This window comes from Aspergillus piperis, assembly GCF_003184755.1.
Source record: "Aspergillus piperis CBS 112811 unplaced genomic scaffold BO85scaffold_1, whole genome shotgun sequence".
NCBI lineage: Eukaryota > Fungi > Ascomycota > Eurotiomycetes > Eurotiales > Aspergillaceae > Aspergillus > Aspergillus piperis.
The window spans coordinates 758,632-769,945 of NW_020291591.1; the positions used below are offsets into that span (position 1 = coordinate 758,632).

Sequence of the window (11,314 nt, forward strand, 5' to 3'; positions counted from 1 at the left end):
GAATGTGTTGTTGTCTTGAAAGAAGTCATGGTGGTTTGGCAAAGGCAGAGGCAGCGGCGTAACACAGCAAACCCAGCAAACTGGACAGTTCAAACAAGTGAATTATAGCACTTCCCGAAGTGGGCAGGTACGCTTCGCAACTCACAATGTGCAAGTGCGTCACGTCGTCTGCATCTCATGGCATGACCCCGACGTCTCATCGTTTTCTTACTAGCTTCCTCGTTTCTTTCATCGTCTCGTTCTATTCAGCTGTCTAGCACCGTCGTTCACCAGCGAAACTTCACCATGGCGTCTCGTCGTCTACTCTTCACCAGACCGTCCACCGTGTACCGAGACGAAGACCACGAATTCGACAACTACCAGGATCTGGCCTCCTCTCAGCCAGTACCTTTGTTTCAGCTCTGCACCAAGACAGGCTCGAAAAGAGGCGCCAAAACCCGAAAGCTTCTATCAGAAATGTCATCGAGCAGCGAACCGAAAGAACCACGTCCCATGAGCCAACAAAAAGCCTTGTCTCATCTCTCGGCCATGCACCGTGCAAATCAGACAGACCGTCATTTGAACATACCTGCAGAGTCCTTTACATCTTCGCGTCTTGAATCGCACGGATGGGAGAGCAGCGACGATGGTCACTTTCAACGCAATCCTTTGACTTATACCAGATCCTATGAGTCCTCCTACTCGCTGGGTACTCCTCTTCGTGAATCTGTCTCCGAGCATACCTCCTTGGACCTCTATGGAGCCAACTTTGATCGAACCTATAGTCAGTCCCCATACGAGTCCCTACGAGTCCAATCCCGCCTGAAGCGTCCTGAAACCCGGATTACATCTGGTCTGGAGATATCGGGTCCTGGGGCTCAGTATTCGACTACTCATTTGGAGCGCGCGCGTACCCTTGAACTAGAAAGGGAGGAGAAACAGCGCAGGTTCAAAGAAGAGGTCACCGCGCTGCTCAAGAACGTTACGCAGAAGCCTGAAAGCCCCAAACTCGACAATGAGCAGTTTCTGGTCCGGGAAAACGCTATGGAGACCAATCCAGTCAAGACACATGCGCCACAGGAGAGTCAGGCATCCGAGACCAAGTCTACCAGTACAGCCAATGTGTCTCACCTTGACAATGACTCCACCGCTCAGAACAGCATCTTGAGAACTCCTCCTGGACTCACCAGACCCGTTAGAGAAGCAGAAGCGTGGTTTCACAAGGATAATCGAGGACACAAAAAACTCCGCCAGCAAGTCAAGGGAATCGCAGAGAACTGTGCTAGTGAGAAGGAGAAACAGACGACACAGCTACTGGGTGATGTCATCCTCAATCTCTATTCCTACGTCGCCAAAGATCGCAAGAAGCAGGCTGGCAACTTTGCTGACTGGGGAAGCGTGGATCCTTATTACTGTTCAGCCAGCCAGGACGGCAACCATAGCTACTTTGACTACTGAGCCTGTTCTGTATGTCAAGATGGCTTAATTCATGTACCATCAGTGCGAGAATGTCCCATTTGAGGAGATTAAATAGCCTATAATATGTATTATAAAGTGGATGAGCGAGACTAGCTAGTCAGCTAAAATATCCTAAATATGTTTACATCGGTATAGTTATCGCTCGGAACTAAATATGTCCCAATGGGGTAATCCCCACTTAATGGATACAGTAAGTAGCTAGCTAGCTCCCGACGACGTCACCGCCATCCAAAAGTTTCCCTCCGCAACACCTCCCCCATGAACAAACACCCTTACTATCACCAACCACACTAAACCCTCACACCAACCATGAACAAAGTAACAGGAGCTCTCATCGACGAAGCAACCCACATTCGGGCCATCGCCAAAGATGTCGTCCTCTCCGGGACATATTTCTACCCAATTAAGGTGCGCCACACGCAGCCACCCATCATACCCCCATTTTCTATACCTACCTACTACACAAACCACCCCAATTCAGAGAAGAATAAAACTAAAGATAGTGAATGAATGAATAGGGAATAATCTACACCCTCAACCGCCCCACCCTCCGCCAACCTCTCCTCTCACGGTCCTCCAAAACCCTCACTCTCGGCGTAGGCGTCACCACAGCCATGTTCTTCTTCACCTACGTCCCACAAGCAGCCATCATGTCCATCACCAGTGGTCCCCTCCTCGCCCCATTCTCCGCGGCGCTACTCGTCCTCAGCGAATCCTCCACCATAACCACCTTCCTTGCGCGGTCATTCCTCCTCGCGGACGCTATCACTGCGACGTTTGACGCCACGCTCGTGGAAATGGGGCAGGAGAAACTCCTTGAACAGTCGGGAAAGAGAGGCGGTGGTGATGAGGTAATGTCACGCTTCGGGGGCAAAGAAGAAGTCGAGGAAAGACAAACGAATATGTGGAACATGTTGGTGAGGAGTGTGGTGTTGCTACCGCTGAACTTTGTGCCTGTGGTGGGAACGATCATCTATGTTTATGTGCAGGGGAAGAAGGTCGGGGAGGGGGTGCATGAGCGGTGGTTTGGGTTGAAGGGGTGGAAGAAGGCGGAGAGGAGTAGGTGGGTGGGGAGGTGGAGGGGGAAGTATACTGGGTATGTGTTTTTATTCCCTTTTCCTTTTCCTTCTTTTTCTTTGATTTTGTGATATGTTTGGAGTGTGGTGTGGGTGATGGCTAACTGACTACTGGGGTAGGTTCGGTATGGCGGCGTTCGCGCTGGAAATGGTCCCGTTTGTGTCGATTGCGTTTGCGTTTACGAATACGGTTGGGGCGGCGTTGTGGGCGGCGGATTGGGAGAGGGAGTTGCAGTAGGTTCATGTTGTTGTAAAAAAAGGATATAGGATGTGGGTGTTTTTTTGGGGGATGACTGGAAGGGGAAAAGTTTAGTATGATATTTTTATGTTGTTGTAACTATTGTATGGTACTATGTGTGGTATAAGGGGAGTTCAATAAGTGTACTTATTATATCTAGTGTGACTCCGTCCATATTGGTCAGGTGCCGGTTGTTATGGTACTATATATTATAGTATATTCGGTTGCTGTGATGTAGTATAGTATCAAGCTCTTCCGGAACAATACTACTAACTAGCGGTGTGACCATGTTTCAAAAATGGTACTGCCAACTATAATTAAAGCAAGTATTTGATAGTATATATTCGTTATGTGGAAACCCAGGAACTTAAATGTTATATTCCTCCAAATGTTGGGGGTGGAGTGGGTTGAGTGGGTTAGAGCTGTAAAATAGTTATGGATTGTTATTATTCAGTTATGACTACTATTAGTGACCTTTTTACGAATGTAGATAACTTCCCTAAGCTATCACTATTATTCACATAATACCTCCATTATGAATACCTTGGGGCCACTATATATCTTCAAGCGAGGTAAGGACTACACGGTATATTCGCTACAGCTTGTCAATTGAAGAGTTCATACCTAGTATACTACTTCAAGTTGTCCATTCGTCTACGTTCAGTCAAATGAGATCAATAATATCTACAATCTTACCAACAATTCTTCTCCCAACACTGGGTATAACTGATGAATTAAAAGCTTGGTCTGCCTGCACAGCTATGTCCATCCATATACAAGCGACACGGTCAAAGTGTGAAGACAAGAAAAAGAAAAATAAAAAACAATACCATATGATAATAACGGAAACGAAAAAGAATTTCCTAGCGCCAACGCAGAAAGCTAGCCGACCTACGCCAGAAAGTGATGCTTCATGATTGCCATTAAAAGGTGTTAGGTTGAAGATCAGAAGGAATAAAACAGTTCGAATCGAACATGGCCCGGAAGGACAAAATTCCAGGCGCCGAAATTTGCTACGAGTGGTATAAGGGTGGGATGGAATGGCCATGAAGAAGGATAGAAAATGAACTAGCAGTTCACGAGGTTGATGTGGTTGTCGTTGAGGGCAGCACACGCCAGCAGGGTGCGGTGAGGGTGGAAGGCCGTGCTGGCAATCGGGGAAGATCGGTTGTGGTGAAGGAAGCTCGAGTACGGCTCGAAGGTGGATAGATATGTACCATTGACGTTGAACGTCTTGACTTCGTGTCGGTTGGTACCCCTGTTCATACAAGTCAGCAAATCTGCTTAGCCATATTTGGCAAGAGCCACGTACACCATGAACACAGGGGCGTGTTCATGCACGCTCAATGTGCGAAGCGTATCCTTAGTCGCCGAAAACGTTGAAAAAGGCGTGTCCATTCGAAGATCCCATAGTCGAATCTCGCCATTTCGGCTACCAGACACCAGTTCTCTCAATCCACCGCGTTGCATATGGACGTTGGTAATCCACTGCTTGTGCTCGCGCCAGACCTTAACCATGGAGGTTGTCGGCTTGAGACGCTGATCAAACACTCGAACAGCGCCATCGCCAAATCCTGCCACGAAGATATTTCCTGCAACCTGATCCGACGTCAAAGAAGTGATACACGAGCCGGACCTTGCGGGAATATCCTATGCAATAGTCAGAAGAGTGTTCCCATCCTCAATATGTGGAAACATACGTTAGTGCACACTTCGGTGGCTGCGTTCCACACCCGAATAACCTTGACGTCTCCTGCGACCAACGCTTTGCCCTGACCCTGCTGCCAGTCGAGAACTAGGCCGGCATTCCGGTTACTTGGAATCAGTTCCGGTAGGGCCCTGAAAGACGTAACGATCTCAACCTTTTTGGCGGACTCATAGTTCCTAAACACTTTCAGTACGCCATCGGAGGAGCCTGTCATCAAGAGTGCCTGATCATCTTCGTTAATATACCGCACTTCGTTGATTTTCGAGCCTGCTGGGTTGCCATTAGAAAAGCGGTTGAGACGTTTGTGGCTCTGCCAGTCCCATATCCTATTTGGTGTTAGCAGAGAAAAGCACGGCTGATCCTAAGCACATACGCAATCGTATCCCTGTCGTCCGCAACTGCAAGATGATCCTCAAACTGGTGAAAGCACATCTTCAAGGGCTGACTGCTGTTAGATAAGAGAGACAATGAGTTATCCCATCGGCTACTGCCGGCTACTCCCTTCAGGGGTTGAGTCTCCGAAATGATCTTTTCGTTGCGACTCCGTCTCCAAAGGCGTTCGTTGTAATCCGCACTACCGGGCTCGTCGGGCTCATTGGGTTTCATCTGGGGTTCCCGGAAGTACTGAATAAGGGTAAGAAGTTGCTCATACTCAATCTGGTTTTCCGCGCTTATTGCATCAAGGAGTTCTGGGATTACCTCTGTGGACCAATCTAGGAACCTGCTCATCAAGGGGATCGTCGGGACAGCAGTGGGATCTCTGGGTTCAAAGCCTCGTGAAGTAGGGGTCGGGGCCTGGTGATACGCAGTCGCGGGAGCGACTTGGTCGTTGACCTCTGGGGGCCGCGTCCATTCGGGAGGGGCTCGTCCTCTGGGTGTCATGGGAACTCGGCTTTTCGGGGCCGTTGACGTTTGCTGCGACTGCGCCTCGCCTGCGGATGAACTGCCGAACGCCAAATTCTTGAGCGATGCAGCGACACTCGCCGTTCGTTTTAGGCTCAGTGAAAGGTAACCTTCTTGTTTCGGCGGTGCAGCGGAAGGAGGAGTCGGCGGTGGCGCCGTCTTCTTTGACTCTGGCCTTTCTCGGACCTGATACTTCTGGGATACACGACTCGAGAGATCCAAAATCTCATTGCGAATCTTGTTGGTTAGCGTCGCCATGGGGGACTGAAGAAGACAGATGTGGATGTAGTCGACCACCATGGCCGCATCTTGGGCAATGTCAGGATGGGGATCAACAGAAAGAATTAGTAGTTGTTTCCAAATAGTACCAAAAGTCGTATTCCGAGACAAAATCTGCGACCTATGGTTGGGATCCGTGGAGCCATTCGCTGAGATATTCGGCACATCCTCTAAGGAAAGACTCCGAGTGCCATCTTGCTCCAGTTTCAGCAGGAGGTTCTGCTTCTCGTCCTGAAATTCCTCGTAGGCAGCAACCAAGAACTTGTTCTGGTAGCGCCTCACGAACGTTGAGAAGAAGACCAGGAGTTCTTTCCTCACCAGGACACTGCCGTCTGCTGCCATAGGTAGCACCGTCATAGCCAGAGACTCTTCTATTTGGGCAACCTGGTCGGTCAAATCAGGGATACCCAAGAAAGTCGTTACGGCATGGAGCATTGCAGCGCGGACCTCGGGGACCGGATCGAAATTAAGCTCGCACAGCCTTGCAGGAGCAGCGCAACGAATGCCCATCCACTTGGCTTCAGGGAAGTCAGACCACAACATGCTAATACAGAGACACGACCATTGCCGCAACAGTGGGTTTTCAACATCCATGAGGTGCTTAAGGCAGGAGTCAAAGAGCTCAGCAGAAAGGCACACATTCTGGCCTTGAGGGTAATTCTTGCAAAAGATCGAGACAATGAACGCACACATCGCTCGATGTTCGCTAGCATTGCCCACGGGAATTGGCGAGGAAGGGTTGAGGATGGAAATGAAGTAATGGATTCCGTTGTCCTTCAACAAATCGTTCTGGACTGTATGATCGACGGCCATGATCCTTGCCCAGATGAAGACCATCACAGGCTTCAGTTCTTGGGCGGCGGACTGCAGGAGCTTTACGACATATGGGAATATCCCGATGCTCAGAGCCAGATGGACAGCCCAAGGTCCTAGATCCAGGAATTTGCTAAGCAATATCAGCGCCCTGAGTCGATGCGCTTGACTGAGAAGGACCTGTAGCACAATCGGAAGTTGATCCGGGGGATTCTTTTCCGTTGGACCTGACGACAAGTAAACCTCAAAAGCGGTAAGCTGCTCGGCAAAGAATGTTGAATGCTGATACTCATATTGCCTGCGGCCCTCCTCGTGGTCAATGAGAGCTGGTAATTGTGACAAGACCATTTCAACTGCCAAATCCCAGCTCTTCCACAGCGGGTGATGATGGGTCTCTGGAAGCTCAGGAGATGAAATAGGATGGCACTTGTATGTTCGCATGATACGCTCGGCGAGCAGGAAATTTCTAAACAAAGCAGCGACCATGAGATCTTGACGGAAGAGCTTCTTGAACAGCGCCCGTGGCAATGTGTTCCAGGCGATAGTGTCCGTGATCGCAGTAAAGATCCAGTTCAGCTCTCCAAGTGGGCTTCTCCGGTCCTGTAAGCGGCCTGGCACTCTGAACTCGTCAATTGAGATATTCGTCTGCAGGGGATTTTGGAGGATGAAGAAACGCAGGGCAATCTCAATAGGCGTAGTCAAGCAACAAGTGAAGATATCCGCTGGGAGATCGGGGTTAGTGGGGAGCGACTCTGTCTTCTGACATGCTGCGAGGATGATACAGTCCCCGTAGTTTTGAACGATGGCATTTGGATCCCGCTTCTTCGCCTCTGCGTTCTCCTTCTCATGTTTCTCGACAAAGGTGTGAAAGTTCGACACAATATTCCCTGCATGCGATACGTCGAAGACAAACAGGCTAGGTCCTGCGAGCCAGGACTGCAAGTCGTAGAGGGATACCGGAATGTACTGAGTGTAATTCTTGTTGAAGACCCAAATCTCACCCGACTGAGTAGGGAGAGGTACACCATGGCCGTTGTAATGGAACAGCACCCGCTCGTCCTTGGCGTTACGGCGTAGAGAAATGCAAAACTTCTTCGTCTCATCGACAGAGGGGTCAAGATATTGCTTGTACCTAGTTCTTAAGCTAAGTGTCTCATATTGCTCCTGCAGTTTCTTTCCGATCTGCTCCATGATCTTGTTGTGACCACCGCCGGTAGTAGACGTGGGATCGACCCAGCATTCCAACTTAGCTGTCGGGTTCGTCTTGACCACATCGGGCGGGTCGACGCCAATATTCAGGCAGATGGCTAGCGCCGCGGAGACGGTCTTCAGGCGGTCCTTCATGCGCCAGTCTTGGCTGGGCCAGCTTCCGACCGGATCCCTAGGGATACCGTTCGTCTCGTGGCGCTTCTCTGTGAAATACATATAGAAATTCTAAAGCAGTCAGATCCGACCGGATTGTAAGCCTTAGCTATCCGTTGCATCTGCTTACCGAGTGCAGGACTTTCAGGTACTCGCTCGAGGTATATTCCTCCTGCCATCCATGTCTCATGGCAATGTCCTCTTCCTCATCCCCAGCAATGGCTTTATCAAGCCCTACTCGGGGCCCATAGTCGCTGCGGGCCCTCTTCAGGGTCGCAATCGGTCTTGCAGAATCCGACGATCGATCCGAAGTCAGTCGGCCATTGTTCTCGATGATCAGCGGGTTCTCGCCTGCAGACGAGCTAGTCGGTCGTTCGGGGGTGATAACGGGAGTCTGTTTGTGCTCCACGGTAGTAAATGATCGGTGGTGTCCTGGAACAGGAGCGGGGGATCTGTCACGCGGGGGAATGTGTGTTTCTAGATCCGGACCAAAGGCAACCCGAACAGACTTGTGATGACTCTTCCGAGGTTCGGGATGCGATGCCTGTTGAATTGTGGGCTCCATTCTGAATTCTGGTCAATGAGGGCCTGTTATACATCGAAGGTCATCATGTAGCGTGAAGTAACGAGGACGAAGCTGGCCGGGACCTGAACATGCGGAGAAGTTAGCATATAGACCAAGACGATGGAGTATCTCACATGCGGGGAGTTGGTGTTGCCCAGGCGTCGACTTTAGGGCAGATGCGCGGGTGAATATGTTCTCACCTTATCAATACTCATGTCACAGTGCATGCACTGGGACCAGGCGATTCTCATACCCAATCCGGAGGGTCAGCAATCAGCAGCCAGCAGTTGGGAGGACGCCCTGTGGCGAGGAAGCTCTGCCACGTTCAGGGAATCCAAAAACACTCAAACACCAAGCGATTCGGTCTCCCCAGGACGTTGAAACTGCTGACACTCCCTTCCAAAGACGCGGGGGGACTTGGTTGATGATGTTGGTTCGGCGAGAACCATGAGCTCTGGCCGGGATCCTCTTGGCATGGCCTGGACGGAACATCGTTGTCCCCGGAGCATATCCAACAACGCCTGCGCTTAACTGGATTAGGCAGCTCCCATGGATGACGATATTTCTACCGAGGCGGTGGTTGGTTTACTTTTGACGGTGGGAGGAGGTATTGAAAATATTTGTGTTATTCTTTTTCCTTCAAAAACATGTACTTTCACATTCATTCTTCATTGTTCATGGTACCTGGAAGCTTACACTACAAAGTTCACAAGTCACATGTCTAGCAGTTTGACTAAGCGTACCCAGCTCTATGCATGGATAAGAACTCCGGTGTTCATAACGTACCTAAATGGGACTAGATCAGTATCATTTTAACTACTCCATCCACTACCCACCCAAGCTATAATTATATTAGGAGTTCAGGAGAGACATTGACACGGTTCACACTCTATCAAAACGTTGTGATTCATATGCTTCTTCCCCAATACAATCTTGAGGATGCAACTGGATACATCAAGACATACACGGACATCAGAAATGAATTCTAAAAATGGCGAAAAAAAAGTGTTATGCTCTACTAGTTAGTAATTGCGCTTTTTGTCTTCCCCCACTACTAGCTACTAGTATATACTTCGTACACAGTAGCAATATATTTTCGCGACCCTGCTACAGTGGTGGTAAGGAGGCGTGGGGGAGAGAACAGAGACAAGGGACCAAGACGGGTAGGCTTAACGGCGATCGGAGGGCCGTCAGATCATGTTTCGTTTCAGTCGCTCTTCTGTGTGAAACAGCCTGCCCATGTCTGTCGGTATGCCAATACTATGTAAGAGGGTAGACTGGATGCACCCTTCCGACCGAGAAGTTCTGAATAACGACTAGGTATGGTCGGAAGGACGCAGCTTCATTTCAGCCGACCTTCTTTGCACCCCCAAATGCGCTCTAATTAAAGTGGTAAGAACGGGGCTACTGCAAGCCCTGCAGGCTGGGCCATGTTCACCCATGGGTATGAGCCAACCTCATTGGTGGTGAAGTTAGGGAACCCCGATACGGGTGATGGCTTCTGAGTGGCTTGCAAAAGATGAAGGGGGAAAGAAAGGCAGCACACCATCACGGGACATCTTGAAAAAGCACTAAACAAAAACCGTCAGCGCTCAGATCACGATGCGCCACTGCCGCCCTGAAAGAAACCAATTGAGAGATGGGAGCATTGCAAATTACGACAGGAAGGGTAGTGGCATCCTGCTACGTAGTACTGACAGGTAGTAAGAAGTACTGTAGCTACGACCAGTTAGCTAGTAACTAGTAGTCAGTACTTTCTGTGTCCCTTACTAGAGACTTACTAAATAGCAGGTTTGAAAGGGGGGGCCAGCCATTCAGCGCCCCATGCCCAGTGGCCTGAGAATCATATCTCTGGCGGTTCCCATGGTCCCAGTGGTTACTGGGATAAGCCACTAAACCACACAGGGTATGTAGATATCGATCGAACCGACCGTTGTCTGGAATCCAGAAATTAGTTCGCCTGTCGTGGGAATGATGGGCCAGATAATGCGGACCAAGCCCCTTTTGCCGGGACCAATGTGATCTCTGCTTGACCCTAGTGGTTCTCTTTTCCCTAACCCCCCTTAGAAATTGGGACGGTTCAACCCCTGGTTCCGCCCTGCTCAATCTCGTGGTTTTCGTTTTCTGGCAGCGTCCCGAGCTATTTTGTATGAGAGGAGCCTCGCTACGGGCGGAGCTAACTGTTAGGTCTGTAAGCCTGGCCCTCCCCCAGCGCTAACCCATCCGGACTTTACACCGTATTTCCCCAGCCAGTCAGCTTCGCTAGGTAGTCTACCGTTGATCAACTGCCCTCCCAGAAATAGAAGGTGGAGGAGTTTGAACCGACCGGATTCATAATCCCTGAATAATGCTTTGTCGCCAATCAAACCGACACATTCGACTTTTACCATGATGCTTGCTTCTTTTTTTCCAACGGAAGCTCACCTATCCGAAGCGTCGCTGCTTTGTAGACAAAGATACCTCGTTTTGCGAACTGCTGGCTACTATAGCCACACTGTGACGTAGCCAGTGCCATGCCGACTATGATGACCCCGGTTTGTTTGCTTTGCAACGATTTCAGCTCTAGTCGGGAGCTGCTCATAACAAAGGGATGGGACTACGGAATCGTTGCTATCTGTATACTAAATAAAGTTCACGTCCCTCGCGCATCTTCCAGTCTTAAACCTGACCTTATGTCTGCTTGTCTGGGACACGGAGCCGCCCTCTGTCTGATGCGAAATGGAGCATCTATGTCCGGCTGATGCCGGATGTCTGGGCCCAGAGACCAAAGGTATATGGAGTATATGGAGCCATTGGATACTAGCAAGCTTTGTGATGGCTGGTCAGGCCATAGCGTAGAGCGGTATTCTTCTCCAAAAATGCGCCGCCCGCAAGACAGGTGGGTGTTGCTACTGTCCGTAATGTACTTTGAA

At 49.9% G+C, this 11,314-nt stretch overlaps 3 protein-coding genes across 3 annotated transcripts; 2 read left to right on the forward strand and 1 right to left on the reverse strand.

Annotated features, from left to right (window-relative positions):
* Positions 1-285: 285 nt before the first annotated feature.
* BO85DRAFT_386359 (uncharacterized protein) lies at positions 286-1,493 on the forward strand (the record flags this gene model as incomplete). Its single annotated transcript, XM_025656627.1, has 1 exon — positions 286-1,493. The coding sequence occupies one exon, from the start codon at positions 286-288 to the stop codon at positions 1,435-1,437; it is 1,152 nt and encodes a 383-aa protein (XP_025520682.1). The 3' UTR covers positions 1,438-1,493.
* Positions 1,494-1,679: 186 nt separating this feature from the next.
* Positions 1,680-2,962, forward strand: BO85DRAFT_515373 (EI24 domain-containing protein). The gene is made up of 3 exons (XM_025664782.1): positions 1,680-1,866; positions 1,977-2,554; positions 2,655-2,962. Exons 1-3 carry the CDS (start codon positions 1,768-1,770, stop codon positions 2,770-2,772), a joined length of 795 nt encoding a protein of 264 aa, XP_025520683.1. The 5' UTR covers positions 1,680-1,767; the 3' UTR covers positions 2,773-2,962.
* A 512-nt stretch (positions 2,963-3,474) lies between these two features.
* On the reverse strand, positions 3,475-8,822 carry BO85DRAFT_444102 (ubiquitin-binding TORC1 subunit KOG1). The gene is made up of 7 exons (XM_025658938.1): positions 8,603-8,822; positions 7,968-8,485; positions 5,180-7,909; positions 4,854-5,104; positions 4,473-4,806; positions 4,085-4,422; positions 3,475-4,030 (listed from the first exon to the last, which is right to left on the reverse strand). Exons 2-7 carry the CDS (start codon positions 8,400-8,402, stop codon positions 3,841-3,843), a joined length of 4,278 nt encoding a protein of 1,425 aa, XP_025520684.1. The 5' UTR covers positions 8,403-8,485; positions 8,603-8,822; the 3' UTR covers positions 3,475-3,840.
* Positions 8,823-11,314: the final 2,492 nt, after the last annotated feature.